Source organism: Stegodyphus dumicola, chromosome X2, assembly GCF_044657685.1.
Source record: "Stegodyphus dumicola isolate Sdum_Otavi_A_Nest chromosome X2, ASM4465768v1".
In the NCBI taxonomy this organism is placed as follows: domain Eukaryota; kingdom Metazoa; phylum Arthropoda; class Arachnida; order Araneae; family Eresidae; genus Stegodyphus; species Stegodyphus dumicola.
In genome coordinates, this window is record NC_140781.1 from 147,586,600 (window position 1) to 147,600,105 (window position 13,506).

The following is a 13,506-nucleotide window of genomic DNA, read 5'->3' on the forward strand; positions in this document are numbered from 1 at the left end:
GCTCTTTTCTTCTGTATGCAATCAAAAATTCAAATTTTAATTTAATAAAAATAATTGTGATAACAGCATGAAAAAAATAAGCTTTATCAATTTAGAAAATTAAGGGAAAGCACAGTTTGCCATGTTAACTGAAGTTCTTCAGAATATAATTTACTTCCATCCCCGTTGCTATGCCATTTAAGAAAAAAAAAAAAAAAAAAAAAAAAAAGACAGTATGAGCAACATTGCACTCCAAACAAATATGACTTAAAGTTTCACTTATTGTTTAGGTCAGATAGAAAAATATTAATTCCCCTTCCTCAGCCGTTCAAGGGCCAGAAGCATGGTCATAGCTAACATCAATTACTGTATTCTCATTGGCCAGGGTGTGATACCCTAATCAGCAGGTGTTGAAAGAAACATACAGGAAGCTCGGCTTTTACAGCACTATCTCTGTTTGTTTTTTTAAGAGCTGTGGTTTCCATTACTAAACAAAAAAAATTGCTGACTCTCCGAAAGTCCAGATATTGGACAAACAGAATTCAAACTTTGTACTATATACAAAAATGTTTTTATGGTAAATCTTGGTCATTTTCATTAAATTTGCAGAGAACGGTTTCAAGAGATGACCTTTTGAAACAAGCGGAAGTTGTTATGCAAGATCTTGGAAGTTCTAAAGCTTTACTGGAAATACAATATGAAAGTGAGGTGAGTAGAAAATTTAGCATAATAGTATAATTTTTTTACTAGTCTATATTAAATCATCAAAATTTTGAATTAAAGGGCAAGTTTTATTGCTCTTAAAATTGCAGAAACATGCTTTATGTGTTTTTCTGCCTGATGCCAATGTGTCCCTGTATGTAGTACAAACATACTAGTTATAATATATGTGTGTGTGTTACTAATTTAAATTTTAGCATTGTGCATGTTAACATATTTATGTTTTACATCCAGGAAATGTATTACATTTGAACTCCACAAGCAATGACAGTAATAACAATCCGGTTACACTAACAAATAACATAAATGCAATCAATATGTACAAAATCTATAACTGTAAATTAGAATACAATATGTGCAACTGTAATGTAATTAATATCAACAAATTATATATTGAATTTCATATTTTTGTCATTTCATTTTTCTTGCTGTCAAAATAAGATCAAGAATGATAAAGATTAATCTGGAGCCAGTGTCTTGAGATGACACTCTGAGGCACATTTAGAATACGAGACACTTCGGCTTGAGATTGTCAACATTTCAGCATTCCAATAATTATGCCTTTCAGAAACATGTCCATTTGGTGTCTTTATGCCATCCTTTGGCCTGTTTGGTCGGTTAACGCACTTCTGAGCACAGTAGTTGCACATATCCTTCCTGATCTCCATATGGCATGTGAAATGGTTTATACTTTTTCTAACATGTGCATGTGCTGACCTTGACTGAAATGTTTTGCATATGCACACTGCCTCACCTTCAAACAGTGATTGTCCACAAGTGATTTTGAACAAGTTAGTTAATCGAGTAAATAACTCGCATTCATCCACATTTTACAAATTATGCTTAACTTTTCAACGCCTGTGTATTTCCATTACTACTGCAATTTTGGTTGTTACTTTGTGACTAAGTTGTAAGTAACTGTTATCAACGGCCTCATACAAGGTCCTCTTTTCAGGTGGTTATTTGATGATATCTTTTCAGGTAAATAGTTTCTTTTCCAGTTTCTACGAAATGTCTTGATTGTCTGCATCTAGTTGCAAACAATTAGCTCTCATACTGCATCACACCTGTTGGTAGATCCATGTAAGAGCAGCAGTTCTGACTGCATTTTTCATCTATAGTTCAAGTAGCAGTTTGCATTTGGAAGATGATGCGTGCAAATAAGGATTACTATCGCTTAGCCCTCTCGGCATTATGGACGGAAAACTTTATATAGAAGAGTGGCTTTCACTTTCATTACACATGAAAATTTCTGCCAGCTTTTATTGTAACTGAGTTTTGGTTCGATGTATATTGGAAGATAAGGAATCAAAGTACAACATGAGAGAGTTCTTTTTTAATTAAGTTCAAGAAGAAAATACCACTTATTCATGACATTTTGAGCAACTCTGAAATTTCAGGGCTAAACCTGTAACACTTGGAGGATAAAAAAAACCTTTTGGAAGACATGCTTGCAAAATTTTTAATGCGATGGGCTTTGTCTGCAACTTATTGATCAGCGTACCATGTAATAAACGAATTCATATTGGACATTATTGTGGACTGGATAATTTGTAATTTTATATCTTCGGAACTGATATTTTTTATGTTAAGTCTTATTTTATGTGTGTCATTACTAACAGGAAATTGTAATATATTATAAATTCCTGCTTGTATATATTTTTATTTGTTGGTATTTAGTATGGTATAAAGTTATTAATTTAAATGTTTCTCTGTTTTTAGGTTGGAACTGGTCTTGGACCTACGTTAGAATTCTATGCCCTGGTATCAAAAGAATTGCAGCGGGGTGATTTGGACATGTGGCGAGGAGAGAAAGTTGTTGTTAATAACGGAAAAGGTTTATTTTAATTTATGTTGTATGTCTGTATGCGAGCGTGCATGTGCATGCATCTGTGTAGGCTTGTATGCTAATTTGAGATAGCTGTTTTAGTATAAATATGCATTTCTTTTACAGATCAATCTGTTAGCTATGTGTTTTGCCCAAGGGGTCTTTTCCCTATGCCTCTTTCTAGAAGTGCAAAAGTTGGCTTAGTTACCAGAGTCCGCAGTAAATTTAAGCTACTAGGAAAATTTTTGGCTAAAGCATTGATGGATTCTCGAATGGTACATATTTTCTTTCTTTAAGTGTAAATTCCATGGAAGTATGCTTCAGTTATTAAGTGCATGATTTTTGACATTATTTTCATTGATATTTAACTCAAGTAACAAGTGAGAGATGAGAACACAGTTCATGTATTTACTCTGTATAAAGGTTAAGCTTAAAATTGTAATATATATTATGCAGAAAAATCTTTAATCTTTACTTTTATTAATTACTTGAGATATTTAATCCCATTGCATGTTTATATTTGAATAATATTTAATCTGTCTCATTTTTAAGTGAGATTTTTTCTGCCGTGAGTGATTTGTTTGTTCTTGTATTCCTAAATTTTACTGAATTACTGACTAAATTGTTGTTTGGCATGATGGAGTGCCAAGGGAATTGTGATTGTGCCCCTGGAAGCCTCAGGGAAATTCAGCAGTATTGGGTTACGATTGAGCTGTTGATGTCTAATGTAACAGTCAGTCTTTGAAATGGCTTATCAGTCACAAAAACCATGAAACTTCATAAGTTGAAGACTGGGTGCACGACATTTTCATGGTTTTTTATTGTGATGCGAATATGGATCATCCTTAAAAAGAACTCCCCAAGAAGACACTTTTCTCTCTGGGCAGGGAAAAAAAACTTGCATTCTTTCTTGTAATTAATTAATTTAGTTTTGTCTGAAGTGACTTGCATGTTATATGACATAAAATTTGTTTCTGCTGTACAGTATGTATGTAATGATAGCACAACATATATCCAACTGAGGAATAAATGTTCCATTGAGGTTAGTAGCACTTAATCCAATCCTGTATGATTAATAATAAGTGTAATATTAGCAAAATTATAAAAGCGCCGGTGTAAGAACACTGAGATGTAGATGTGCAGAAATACTGATGGCGTAGATACTTGATGCTTAGAGCATCTATCCATTTTGATGAAGAAACAGTCGAGCCAGATTAAATTCCATATTTAATTAAATTCAGATTTGTGGCCACAATTCACTTGGCACACCAATCGTGCCTATTTCCAGAATGATGTTGATACTGCTGCTATATAAGCTATCATTGCAGCACATATATTATTGCAGCAAAATGTCTGACCACGAGGAAAGCACAAGTGAAAAAGAGAAGAGCGTCACAGTAGTAATGCAGAGGAAGAGAAGAGGGAGACTTAGTTCAGTTTTAGTTTACAGTTATTTTGATTGGGCAAGAGACATCTGCATTAAGCGTTACATAAGATTGCAGGATTAATTTGGATGACACTGTTTCAATTTATAGCTTTATTTTTAAGACAACAGGATGAAGTCCCCAAATTAAATAAAACTAAAAGATTATAGCCATTAAAATTAGAAGTTGCTGTCATATTTTTTTTATCTTACACATTTTCCTCTTTCAAAAAGAAAAAGGTGGAGCGATAAAGAAGGCTTTTTGAAACTTTTTGAAACTTTTGAAACATATAAAATATAATACAGTACAAAGTCCCGAGATCCGGGCGTCCAATATCTGGAATAATCTAAAATCTGGACCTCAAATCAATCACCAACTTTATTTATTTATTTATTTTGTGTGTGCTTTACGCGTGCGCATTTGACTCCCCCCATGCATGTGGAAAGTCTAGATTCTTAATTTCACTTTGGCACTAAATAAAATACCTTGTTATTGAAGAATCAAATCATTTTAGCATTTTGGTGTGGGCGACAATTTACGAAATCAATCCAAGGCGTTACCGTATACTAGGATGTACTGAAATTATGTCTATCTATAGAATTTGAGAAAGTATTAGCACAAAAAAAGAAGCAACTTAAAAAGTTTGAAAGAAATGTTTAATAAAGTAAACAAATATTAAGCTTTTGATACCCGTTGATCATAAATGCTTCATTATTTCATAACTCACGATTTCACATTTTTAATTTTATTATTTCTACATGCCATTTACTAGATTTAAACTGATGATCTAATATCCGGAAAATTCATAAATACAGAATCTCTGGAACATTCACATCAGAATTTTGTACTTAGGGAAGGATTTCCATAAAAATTTTATATGCCCATTATATATAATTACGGATAATCGTAAATCTTAAAAAATTTTATACCATACTAATTTTCACATTTATAAGTAATATTTATTTGGAATAGCATTGAAGTTATGGTTTTTTACTTTTATTATTACTCATTATTACTATTTATTTTACTCTTTAAATCATTGATAAATACAAAGGCAATGTGAAAGAAGTGAATCATCAAATTTGATTTTTCAGTGTTTGAAAAATAACCTATCATCCTTGTGCTGTGGTGTTTTATGAGTACTTCAAAAATATAATCATGTGTAATGTTTACAGAATGAAAGTAATCTCCCGATAAATCCAGAAATTTGAATGTGTAGTGAAAAGGAATATTGAATTTGCTTCGGCTATCACTAAAATATTTAAAAGGGATGAAAAAAAAAAAAGGTGCTTTCAATCACTTAAGTGCTTCAGCATACAGTTGATTCAAGGTTGTCGATCTGTGCTTTGCTTCAAGTATGTGCGATAGAAAATTATTTGTGCTTCTGCTTTTTCTAATAGTACTTCATCAATCGACAGCTCAAAAGTTTTTATCGTTATGTGAATTTAACTTAGGAAAGGGACAAAATTATTTAATCTGCTGTGGATACTTCACTTTTCGTTTAAATTTTTCTTAAAATTTCTGAAATTTGATATTGTGCTTGCGAAAATGTCAAATTCTTGTTCATTAATTTTTCTAGCTTTTCATAAGTATATGTGAGCAAATTATGTAATGAATTCTAAGCTATTTAAATTATTTATAGGGAATTATATTAAGGTAAATAATTATATTTTTGAATTTATGTTGAAAATTTTGAATTAAGAATTTTTAAGTGAATAAAATAATTATGAAAATTTAGTGTAAAATATGATAAACAAATAATGTTTTAGAGTAGTATTATAGGAATCCATAAGTAATATGGAATTAAGTTAACTGATTTAAAAATTTACGGATGCTAATATGTTCAGATAAACTTTGAAGGCTCTCACTTTTTGTATATAAGAGGATGATTTTTTTTTTTTTTAAATATAACGAAGTGTGGTTAATTTCTTTTTTTATAAATGGAAAGAGCATTAAAAAAGGCCAGTTGCCTTTAAAACAAGGAATGGAGGCCTTTATAAGTAACTGCCACGAGTGTCCCTTAACCATTGGTGAAAATTCATACGCCAAAATTCATTATTGTGAATTTGCCTGTAAGATGGAAATGTTCATATTAAGAGAAACCTGTGGGGTCTTCCAGTTAGTACAAGCTAAGTAAATTAGAAATTTCCATAATAATATATTATTTCAAATAATGTTTCAAATGAAAATTTAATTACATTGTAATATTTTGAAATTTTTTTCGATTTTGTAATGTTAATGGATGTGTTTGAAATTTTTATATTTGAAAGTTTAAGCCTTTTCTAAATAGATGTAATTATGAAACTTATTTTCTTATTTTATATTCAAAGAATTATATGGTCTATATTATTATTGTTAGAGCAATGTAGGATTTTATCTTACATTTTAATATTTGTATATTTTTTCATTTCAGTTACCTAGTTTGGAGATTTTTATGACCATAAGTTATGAATGTAAACTTTGGTAATTATGCAATATTGGAGACCAGTTACCTTTATTTAAGGAATGTAGGTTTCTATGTGTAATTGTGTTTAAGCATCCCGCAGCCATCAGCAATTTGTCAGACTGATTTGAATTATAGAGAATTTGCCCATTTTTATCAAAATTTATATTGTTATTGTACTGAATTTGGCTACTTACCAGGTATTAAGTTTTAACTTCCATTTTATATTGCTTTACAATTAAGAAAATGTTGATTATTTTATAAATAATCAATTCAAATTTTGTGAATCTGTAAAAGAAAATTTTGGTTTTATATTGGCAACATCAATTTTTATGAAAGACTCAAGGACTGCAAAATATTATGATTATGATATACAAGCAAAGATTTTGCAGAACTGTTAACTTTTCCAGAATTTCTTGAAAAAATTAGGACATTCCTTCAGTGATTTTACAGAAAAATGAACTTGCAGACTTTCAATTTGAATTTATTGTTAAAAATATCTGTGAGATTTTTTTGAGTTTTAAGAAATTATTTTTATCAAATTCTATGATATTTTCCCACTATTTGTATTTTCCTTTCTTTTGCTACTGCTGTTATGTTTTCTTCTAAAAAGGCTTTTCTATCACCAAGCTTTTTTCTCGTTAATGGAGGGGATATGTAAATTAAAATTATAATTTAAACTAACAGTAACCTTTTAATTCTCCCTCTCTGTTTTACAAATTGTAATAACTTCCCTGGATTGTGTCATTTCTAGATCATTCCATTCAGCATGGCCTGTGCAGTGCTGATGGACATGATAATTGGAAACTGAAACTTTTAACTCAAACCAAAACCTTTTTATTCGAGTGCTTTCATATTGGATAGTTATGCACTTTAGCTTTTGCTTGTGTGCCGTTTAGAAGCTGTTTCATTCTGCTCTGTTCCTATCACAACAATATCAAAAATGTAAATTTTCTTGAATAGGAACGACTAGAGTGTGAAGTAGTTGTGGCCACAAATGTTGATTGCAAATAAAAATGGAATTAAAACTGCCTCAACTGCCAAGTTCTTTAGGTATTATGAAGTCAACATCTTAACATACTATGCAATCAGAATTATTCCTCTTCAGTATGGATCTATGATCTATAATATCTAGGTATTGCACATCGACACTGCTCCATCTTTTCCTTACTATTATTACATTTCTATTTTTCATACTTGCATAACATAGATCATGCAAAATGTTAATTACTCTAAATGCAGTTTAAACATTTTTGCATGCATTATTTTACTTTAAATCTAGATGAATTTATTTATATATGGAATTTGTTACATTTTAGCTGGATATCCCATTGAGCCTTGTCTTCTACAAATGGATGTTGAATCAAGAGAATAATTTGTGTCTTGCTGATCTCAAACATGTAGATGAAAACATAGCTCAAACTATCCTTCAACTTGAAAAAATAGCTATAGAAAAAAAGAGACTTGAGAATGATAAATCACTTGTAAGTATATTTCTTTGCATGTTCAATTATGCAAACATGTGTGTCTGAGGGAGTAATATTCTTATTTTTCTACTTAACCTTTTTGAACCTGTCGACTAGCAGTTGTTTAAGCCTGTGATATATTAGTCACAGCCATGAATCTATCAATTGATTTAGTACGTGTGATTTAAATTATCGTAGTTCAGAACAGCAGAGAGAAGAAGCAAGAACTGCTGTAAATTTCATGAATTGTAAGTTTTAAAATGCAAATGAAGTGACAACAGTCAGTTATGTATGTGAAATAAATCTGAAAAATCTCAAGTACCATCATAACTGATGGATGTAATTAATACAAAGAATGAAACTGGTCATTATATGCAGCTGTATTTGTATTTTAAGGTTACAGGAATCTCCTCAAACTCTGAGCTCATATCCTGACATGATAATCACAAATATGTTAGTATAAAAGCTCAGCCGTTTATGATTAGAAACTATCTTTGTTTCTGTAGCCATCTTTTTATTATTTTTTTTTCCATTCTTCTTTGTTCTAGCGTGTACCGTATTCTCATTACTGATGTGCAGCTGTTTTACACTTACAGTTCTCAATTACCACAGTAATGGCCCCAAAATGTAACAGTAGTGGTACTACCACTGCTTGCAAGCTAGTAATGTACTGTTGATGCTAGGAAAATTATTAACTATATTTTTATCATTCTTTGAAATAGTATGTTATGGTTCTACCCTCCCCCACATCGTGGAATGTGCAAACAGGAAGTCATTTGGCATTTGTGCTACGTGGCAGCTTTCTCGTAAAAGTTAAGACACGCGTGTGTTCGTGGGTGAAAATTCAGAAAATATTTTATTCTCAAATATTTTGTGATTTTGTGTTATTAATTGCCATGTATTATTTTAATTTGAATACATTTGGCTCTGTGAATTTTATATCAGTTTTCATGGCAAAAAAATATGTGCAAACCAGCTGATTTTGCTAGCATTCTTAAAGAATTATCTGATAAAGAAAAGGAAAACAAGGAAACCTTTGGATGGGAGAACAATAGCGATTGCCATTTTTTATTTTCTTTTATTTCTATTTTTTAGAAATAAATAAAAATATTAAAGTTAGTTTAAAGTGTGTTTTTGTAACTAGTAAGAAGTAAATTTCCTTGCAGAAGTAAGTAATGCTAAACTTACTTTTTTCCCTACCAAGGCGTTTTCCTTTTTTATTTGTCTATGCTTGCCTTTGATGAATATTAAAATTAGCTTCGATTTTAAAATATTGTTATTAAATAATAAATTAAAAATGTTGTATAATGAAATGAATGCATCATTGCATTTCCATCTCGCTAACATAAGAACTTAAAAATAATTTACTTATATTTGAATGTGATATCATTTGTGTTCTGCAATAATAACATTAATATTTTATTTCTTAAAAATTTATTATCAATATTCACTCATTTCTGTCGTTTTTTGTGCCAAAAATAGTAAAATAATGGATGTCATAAAAAATACTATGTGCGCGTGTGTTAATTGCCAAGCACCTGTGCTGGAAGGTTAATTGAACTTAACCAAAATAATATAGCGTATGTGAATATTCTGTTTTATTTAGCATTCACTGTTATCCACAGCCTTGAAATCTTTTACCCGTGGACATGGGATCCAATTATAATTAAAAGTAAATAGTGTAAACTTTGCCTTGAAAATAGTTTAATATTGTAAAACATCTTAAGCTGTAAACCTGAAAAGAGGATGATTATCATATTAAACATGTAATTTTTAAAGCTAAGTAGACTTCTGGAAAGCTAGAAAAAAATTAATTCTTATAACTTCATGTTAATCACATGCAAATTTCTAATGGTGAGTTAATGCGTTATATAGAATCGAATGTTTACTTATTTTGTATTTACATTCAAGATGACTTAGCTGCTGTTGTGTAGAACATGCTGTTGCATTTTAAATGATCTCTCAACCAACTGCACTGAAATTAGATGCAATTTACATTTTAAATGTTCTCTTAACCACATCTACTGGAATTAAATGCAATATATAGTCATATTTGTATCCTAGAGTTTCCTATTATAAAGGTCAATACTAAATACTCGTATATTGCCAAAAAGCAGGCCATTTTTCACTATTTATTCATCTGACTGACCTTTTTATTTTTGACTAATAATGAAATTCACAGAAAAATACCGTCATACAAGTAAAGTATGGAACATAAACTGTCGGGAAGAAGATCTGAGTTTTACATTTCTTAATGTGGTGAATTTCTAATGAAATATGAAATGCTGCATATTGTATAAAGCAGTTCAAGCTATCAAAAAGAATACACTTTGGTGTAAAATTAGGCATAAATTATATCAAACCAAATTTAAAATATGCATGTGTCAAGATGTAAGATATTCTGATAGCAGTGCATCAGAAAATGAAATGTTTCCATGCCTGTGAGCTCATAAGTAGCTTGTTCCTTAAGTACATGTTGCTTTCATATAATTGTTACTTTCTTATGTATATAAAAATTATCAGATATATTTTTAAAAACATGTTAAATTGTGTGACAAAGCTGAAAATTTTCATCTGGCATACATAATTTTATGTATTAATGGTGCATAGTTATCTGTTAATGTGATAAATTTATGTGATGTTGATGCTATGAATATTTTCTCCTAAACTGGGAATTATGGAAAGCTGAGAATTCCTTATCGAAAGTTCTACTTTGCATATTGCTTTTGTGCACAAAGATTTAAATGTATATGTTTTGTAACTGTAGTTATTGTCAGATTGTGAGAATATCCAGAATTTAAGTTGCTTTTCATTATTTGGTTTTTAATATTTTTATTGCATTTTTAGTCTTCAACTGCTTTGAAAAGTGCCTTGGAAAGTCTGACTTTAGATGGTTGTCCTTTAGAAGATTTAAATTTAGATTTCACTCTTCCTGGCTTTTCACACATTGAAATGAGAAAAGGTGGTAAAGATATGCTTGTAACAGTGTACAATTTAGAAGAATATCTTAAGGTTAGTAGTTATATATTTGTTTCTTATGCTAAAAAGTTTACTAAAAATGTATGCCGAGCATTCAGTCCAAATGTTTCTTTTTTAAACAGAATTACTTGTTGCTTAATACTATGATGTATATTTGAGTAGGTGTGGGATTTTTTCATATAAATTGAGTTTTTGACAAAATTACAGGCCTCTTCATCCAATATTTTGTCTTCAAGTACTTGCTAAGTATTTTTACAGAATTACAAGGGAAAGGCCATTAAGTCATCCATTGGCATGATGTATTTGAAAATAGCAGTGGGTGGTTTCCATGTGTGGTTAATAGGTTGCAGAACTGTCATAGTTTGTGACACTCATTTCATTAGTAACCAAGTGCTAGTTGTACATGCATACTTTAATTTGAAAATGCCATTGGATCTCAATGATGGTACAAAAGAGTAGCAGCGTGCTGTTATCTGTTCAAGATGATAGGAGCTGCGTGGTAGATTTCATGTATGTTTTTCAGCCACAAGTCCAAAATAAAGCGGATTTTGAATATCAAGAAATTTTTTAAGTAAGTTAATGAGAATTTCACAGTTTTATGTGATTAACATAGTTACATATAAATATGAACGAATAAATCTCATAGCTCCTGCTTTCTGGCCAGAAAATTTAATTTCAAGAAAATATAAATTTGTAACTCTTGAAATGGAACATTCTTCCTTCAGGTAGAAAAACCAAATATTTTCTTCTGATTTTTCTTTAACCTCTTCCATTTATAATTATTGTTGTTTGATTTTAGTAAATGTAAACTGAAAGCACATTTACTACAGTTATGCAAACAGATTTTATGTGAGTGAATTATAAATAATTATTTAAAAAATCTAGTTTACCCCCTTCCTTTATTTAACTCATAAGCAGTCTCTTCGAAAGAATAAATTAAATGATACAGGTCACCGTGCACTCCAGAAAAACTGTTATTCAAGAAAGTTTAAAAGTAAGCAATTAGCCTTTTTAGGCTTTCACGTTAAAATTAATTTTGGTTTTCCACATAATTTTCATGAGCACCAACATACCGAGATCAAATCTAACTTTAAGTAATTCATTAGACAAGAAATAGGTTATAAATTACATTTTGTTTTATCTGATTTTGAAACATTCAAATCCTCAGATCTCGGGAGTCTTCAGAGATTTTTAATTCTAACATTGGATCTTGCTGTTTTCATCACTCGAATCTTTCGATTCCTAACCTAAGAATTCGTTAAATGTTTGAACCCAAATCTTTTGAATAACTATTTTTACTGATTCCCAGTATAGAAGAATCCATTACAAGAAGACCATGATTGCAAGTTCAATGGTATCTGAATCATCACTATCACTCATGACAGCCTTGAGTGCTACACAATTTCAGTATGCTATCCAGCGAAATCTGGAAGAATTTTTAAGGAACCAGTACTTAAAAATTGTGTCTATTGAAATAAAATTTCTCCACTGTATCTCAAATTATCCCAGTAACTCTGGACATAGATAATCTATTACTAATAAATCTAGTAATTCGTGCCTGTTGATGTAAATGCTTCATCGAGCACATACTCCAACCGTTTATTTACTAATTGAATTTTTATCCATAGCTGTTGAATTTTGAGCTGTTTTTCAGATATAAAGTAAATCAAAATTAATGGTACTGAAGGAAAATATACCTGTGACTACTACTACAATGAATTTATTTCACAAATACAGCACAAAGTCTGTAATCTGGATGTCGCATTATCCGGGAATGATCTATAATCCGAACCCAAAAGCCACAAACTTTTTTCTTGTATGCTTTACGCATGCAAGTAGAGAATGCGCGTAATGTATGCTTTACACATGCGCGCTTTGAAAAAAAAATGTTTAATAAAGTAAACAAATAACTATTAAGCTTTTTTTTTTGTAAAATTTGATACCCTTTTAGATCATAATTGCTCTTTATTTCACAAATTACAGTTTCATATTTTTAATTGCATAATTTCTGCATGCTGGCCTACCAGATTTAAATTGATGAATTTAAATATAATCCAGAAAAACCCCTAATCCAGAATCGCCGAAGTCCCGACGAGTCTGGATTTCGGACTTTGTACTGTATAACATGAATATAGAACTCTCCATATTTCTATGGACATGCGTGGATGTTCGATGTGGAAACCTTTTGTGACACAGCAGACATCTAGTCAACAGTTCGGGAGTGCTTGCCAAATAGATGTATGGATCCACTTTGTTCTAGCTGTTAAGTATTAGACCCATAAATGTGCTCAAATAATTTACCATCATGTCTTAAATTTCTAAGTAACTCATAAGAAAATTTGAAATAAATATTTTTTTTTAATTGCAACCCTAACGTTTACACAACCTGTGTACAGAAAATAACTCTGAAATGAAATTTGAAATAGAGTCTGTAGGCGTATGAGGATACTTTCGAAAATAAATCAGATTTAAAAAACGTTTACAGGGCTAAACTGCAGCAAAATTTGACATTTGAAATTTGTAGTTATCATGCAGTGGACCATAGTAAAACTTCTGTAAAATGCATATTAGATGTACGTGATGATAAAAAATTAGGTAAACAAAAAAAATATCAACAGATTAAAGACGTGAAATCAGAGCCAGGGCAACCAGTGCAGCTGTACTGAA

General features: G+C 30.6%; 1 protein-coding gene across 15 annotated transcripts in view; it reads left to right on the forward strand.

Annotated features, from left to right (window-relative positions):
• The window catches only part of LOC118182554 (E3 ubiquitin-protein ligase TRIP12-like), a 400,228-nt gene that overhangs the window by 374,609 nt on the left and 12,113 nt on the right, over nt 1-13,506 (forward strand). For all 15 annotated transcript variants that reach the window (XM_085809626.1, XM_085809623.1, XM_085809627.1 and 12 more), the window contains 5 exons: nt 589-687; nt 2,422-2,536; nt 2,654-2,802; nt 7,714-7,878; nt 10,708-10,872. In XM_085809626.1, the coding sequence (XP_085665752.1) occupies nt 589-687; nt 2,422-2,536; nt 2,654-2,802; nt 7,714-7,878; nt 10,708-10,872 (693 nt within the window). The remainder of the gene's footprint in view (nt 1-588; nt 688-2,421; nt 2,537-2,653; nt 2,803-7,713; nt 7,879-10,707; nt 10,873-13,506) is intronic.